Source organism: Sardina pilchardus, chromosome 24 (genome assembly GCF_963854185.1).
Source record: "Sardina pilchardus chromosome 24, fSarPil1.1, whole genome shotgun sequence".
NCBI classification, from domain to species: domain Eukaryota; kingdom Metazoa; phylum Chordata; class Actinopteri; order Clupeiformes; family Clupeidae; genus Sardina; species Sardina pilchardus.
In genome coordinates this window covers 3,792,136-3,797,135 of record NC_085017.1, presented here as the reverse complement: position 1 = coordinate 3,797,135, position 5,000 = coordinate 3,792,136, and the positions used below count along the sequence as shown (strand labels likewise).

Sequence of the window (5,000 nt, the reverse complement as noted above, 5' to 3'; positions counted from 1 at the left end):
AATGGCACATTGGTACTAAGGTGGTTTGCACACCTTGGATGTTTAAATGGTGATGTGTCGCGGCTGACCTCTTGGGATCAGATAGCCCCAAACACATAGTAAAATTCTAGAACTAGTATAGTCAGAGAGGGTTAAAGCGGAGCGAGAGGCGCAAACGTTCGAACATTTCCACGTTCTATTTTCGCAAAGGGGAGGGCGGCGAAATCCCCCTTTAAGCAGACCTAGAAAGTGACGTTACATTCGAACTGAACTGCTTGCAGAGATCGATATCCCACTATGACGACTTTGCAACACGCCTCTTTAAGCAGACAGGAACTGTTAAAATTTTGCTTCCATAGAGATGCATTATGTTGCTCTATCTTGTCAGTAATGAAGGATCTTTGGTATAGTGTAAGAACAGAATAGAATATAAGTGAGTGATTCTAGAATAGAATAGAATTAGAATGGATAGGTTAGAAGCAGAGACGGTTGAAAAAGGGTATTTAAGTATCTTTGATAGAAGTAATCATGGGTTACTCTATGGTGCTGCAGCAAATCACAAGTCTGCATTGCAAAAAAACGTCCATATGTAATCTAGCACCACGCTATCATTGGTTTAGCAAATATCCATCAACATATTAAGTGTTGCAGTGTGATCCTAATGTAATCTCTGTTAGAGTATAATGTTGAATTTTAATTGGTTTGTAATTCTACTCAGTAATCAGACTAATATTGGCTTATGTCAAAGCCCTGCCGTTGGGATCTGTCCCATCGCTCCGCGCTCTCGGAGAGCTTTGTTGTGCTTTGCCGACTCCGCTCCACAACACGCCTTCCTCCAATGACTTATCTGCTGAATTAATTACTTTTAATTAGATCTTAATATTTGGATTTGGGAGGGCGTGTATGTGCTGGCGCACACAGACTAGACTTTGGCTCCGGCAGTGGCGGAGTTGTTTACTTACTTGTCATGCAGAGTCAGTTTTGAAATTCTTCCCGACTCCACACGCACACACACGCTCACACACACACACACACACACACACACACACACACACACACACACACACACACACACACACACACACACACACACACACACACACATCCTGTCCTAGTTACTGATTGAGTGATGACATGGTATTATCACCCTCTCCCATTCCTCACTGGTCTGCTTCATCTCCGCTGTCCTCTTAGAGTTTGTATGTGTGTGTTTATGTGTAAGTGCATGTTTGTGTGTGTGTGTGTGTGTGTGTGTGTGTGTGTGTGTGTGCGTGTTGAATATTACACTTCTCCAGGGCTGGCATTCCCTGGTTCTCAGATTTGTCTTCTTCGATTCTCTTGGGGGAAGAAGGGGCAGGTGTCTGTGGGATACCTTACAGCAGATGGTGTTAATATCAACACTCCTTCTGCAAACATCCCTCTTCCAAACCTGTTTTACATGGTTTCTCTCATCTATTATCATGTCTCACTTCCTGTTTTACATGGTTTCTCTCATCCCTTAACATGTCTAACTTCCATGTTACTGCCTGTCTCTCTCGTCCCTTATCATGTCTACAGTAATTTCCCGCATATAAGCCGCATTGTGTATAAGTGTTTTATGCAAGTTAAAAGAAACAAAACTATATTAACACCATATTAATTGCCCCCCTGTATTAACCTAATAGCGGAAGAAATTGAGCAAAATCAATGTATAAGCCGCGGCTTATAGTCGGGAAATTATAGTCGGGTAACTTCCTGTTTTACATGGTGTCTCTTTCGTCCCTTATGATGTCTAACTTCCTGTTTTACTTTCTGTCTTTCTCATCCCTTATCATGTCTAACTTCCTGTTTTACTTCCTGTCTCTCTCGTCCCTTATCATGTCTAGCTTCCTTTTTACTTCCTGTCTTTCTCATCCCTTATCGTGTCTAACTTCCTATTTTACGTGGTCTCTCTTATCCTTTATCATATCTAACTTCCTGTTACCGTCCCTTATCATGTCTAACTTCCTGTTTTACATCCTGTCTCTCTCGTCCCTTATGATGTCTAACTTCCTGTTTCCTCTCTGTCCAGTTCTCGTTGGACCTGAGTGGCCCCGAGGGCACCCTGACTCTGCGTGCACGCGGCTCGACCCCCGAGAGCCCGCCGGCCGAGTGTGTGTTCAGCGGCGAGGGCATCGAGTCGCTGCTGGACCTGCGCTGGCACAAGCTGGCCCTGAGCGTCCAGAGAGACGCCGCTGCCCTCCACGTGGACTGCGGCTCCATCGTGACCAAACCCCTGGAGCCCCGCGGGCCTCTCCCCACCAACGGCAACACCCTGCTGGCCATCAGGGCGGACGACGCAGCCCCCGTGGAGGTGAGTGGTCAGGAAGGGAGGGGATGGACAGGTGAAGCGGAGTGCCTAAATCCCCCTTAGCTGTTCAATTATACATATATAAACCACGGCCTTTCGGGGTTTATTGCTTAAATCTAGGAATGACCACAAGGTGTGTGTTTATTGTGAAATTAACAACGGCATCGAACGTGATTCAGCAAATCATAATCAAGGACCGGAACTATCCATTTTAGAATGATGTATAAAGAACCTTTCAGCGAGTAAAAACTAATTACGCACGATACGTTACGCTGCATTACGTAAGATAACATACGGAATGTTAAACGGAAACCTTGAGGGAACAACTATGACACTGCTAATGGAACTCTCTTGAAACGGTCTATACAAATGGCTGACAAAGTTACAGTTTTTCTCAGTCGCTTTGGTGCTTTTCTCACAGCACTACGTTTGCACTACAGTTAGTGCATTTCTCAAAACAATTAGTGCGATAGAGAGATGGATAGATGGATAGATAGATAGATAGATAGATAGATAGATAGATAGACATAGAGAAATGGACATCATGTTAGAGTGTAATTGTTGTGTTTACACAGGCATACTGGGCCGTCAGCACACTGAGTCATAGCAGAGCTTCCCACAGAAGTTAGAGACTAAATCCTCCAACTTAAATCCCTCTGACAAACAGCACAAGCATGTTAAGCAGCACAATACCAACAGCTCTCCAAAACTCTTTCTCCCTCCCTTTCCCCCTCTCGTTCTCTATTTCTCTCTCTCTCTTTTCTCTCTCCCTCCCTTTCCCCCTCTTGCTCTCTTCTTCTCTCTCTCTCTTCCCTCTCTCCCTCCCTCCCTCTCCCTCTCTTTCTCTTTTTCTGTCTCTTGCTCTACCTCCTCTCCCTCTCTTTTCTCTCTCCCTCTCCCTTTCTCCCTTTTCCCCCCTCTCTCTCTCTCTCTCTCTCTCTCTCTCTCTCTCTCTCTCCCTCTCTCTCTCTCTCTCTCTCTGCTGGTCCCTCTAGAGTATGTCTTAGATAAAGGCCTCCCATTTGTCCCCAGCATGTAAATGTGCTTTGTCGGAGCGTTTTGCTCAATAAGCCTCGTTCATCTAGGCCGAGCCGCACACCTGGGAGACGTTCCTCCACTAAGTCGGGCGCTTTACGGAATCTCCATGGCATCTCAGCGTTGCTAATCGCTGCGTGGAGAGGAGAGCGCCAGGCGAAGGGCGGTAGGCGGAGAGCAGCGCTGCAAGCGGGTTCGGTCACGTAGCGTCCAGGATCAGAGCCTCCGCACTGCAACATCCGCGGCGTTCCGCCCAGGGATTCTGGGAGCTCGGTTGCTGTCGTATCGGAGCTTCTGTCAGATGGGGGCATGAGTCATGACATACTTTAGCTAATGCCTTTTGTCCACCATGGATAAACGTCATGTAGAGTTGGTCTTGTGTGTGTGTGTGTGTGTGTGTGTGTGTGTGTGTGTGTGTGTGTGTGTGTGTGTGTGTGTCTGTGTGAGATATGTGTGTGTGTGTGTGTGTGTGTGTGTGTGTCTGTGTGTGTGTGTGTGTGTGTGTGTGTGTGTGTGTGTGTGCGAGTGTGCGTGTGTGTGTGTGTGTGTGTGTGTGAGAGAGAGAAAGAGATAGTGTACTATCTGTGTTTGTTAGGGGCTAAGGGGGGTTAAGTGATATGCATTTTTAAGGGCTGCTACCGATATCAATATCTAAGGACTCAATAACCGATATTGGGTGGATATTCTTTAGCTGTTTGGTTGTGCTGTGTTGGCCTTGATTTAACACACATGAAAAGTACTGTATATCATGATAGATTTTAGTTGAAGGGAAATAAAACTGTCAATCTCAGGAAAACAAGAGCATGCATTACAGTAAAAGAAATATAGTCAAAAACATACATGTGGTGATTCTGAAGTGTCAGAACTGGTTGATATATTGGTGTGTGTATGTGTGTGCGTGTGCGTGTGCGTGTGCGTGTGCGTGTGCGTGTGCGTGTGCGTGTGCGTGTGCGTGTGCGTGTGCGTGTGTGTGTGTGTGTGTGTGTGTGCGCCTGTGTGTGTGTGTGTGTGAGAGCGAGTAAACTGCTGCAGTGAAATTCAGGATTCCAAAGCTTGATAATTGATAGTGGAGGTGAAAGCCACATGCTGGCCTGGCTGCAGGGTGTGTGAGTTTGTGTGTGTGTGTGTGTGTGTGTTGCATGCTGAGCTTACTGCAGGGTGTGCGTGCGTGAGTGTGTATGCATATGTGTGTGTGTGTGTGTGTGTGTGTGTGTGTGTGTGTGTGTGCTTGTGTGCGTGTTGTGTGTGTGTGTGTGTGTGTGTGTGTGTGTGTGTGTGTGTGTGTGTGTGTGTGTGTGTGTGTGTGTGTGTGTGTGTGTGTGTGTGTGTGTGCTGCAGTGTGTGTCACCTCTGGTTCTGGGAGACTTCAGCTTCTCCGATGGGCTGGATGGAGATTTGATATCTGCTAAACCCTGACCTCCTGCTGTCCCAACACTATAGCCCATGTGCCTGCTGTGTGTGTGTGTGTGTGTGTGTGTGTGTGTGTGTGTGTGTGTGTGTGTGTGTGTGAGCGTGTTTACATGGATCGATATGCCTGCAGGGTGGCTGTGCAGATGTCTGCGTGTGCATGCATATATGTGGCACAACTGTGTGTTTAACTTTGAAAGCACTTTCTTCTTTGTAACTGTTTTAGTCTCTCTCTCTTTCCCTCTTCCTC

The 5,000-nt window shown here is 46.5% G+C and overlaps 1 protein-coding gene across 2 annotated transcripts in view; it reads left to right on the top strand.

The window, feature by feature from the left end:
* The window catches only part of col16a1 (collagen, type XVI, alpha 1), a 115,921-nt gene that overhangs the window by 28,427 nt on the left and 82,494 nt on the right, over positions 1-5,000 (top strand). For both annotated transcript variants that reach the window (XM_062528935.1, XM_062528934.1), the window contains exon 6: positions 2,030-2,311. In XM_062528935.1, the coding sequence (XP_062384919.1) occupies positions 2,030-2,311 (282 nt within the window). The remainder of the gene's footprint in view (positions 1-2,029; positions 2,312-5,000) is intronic.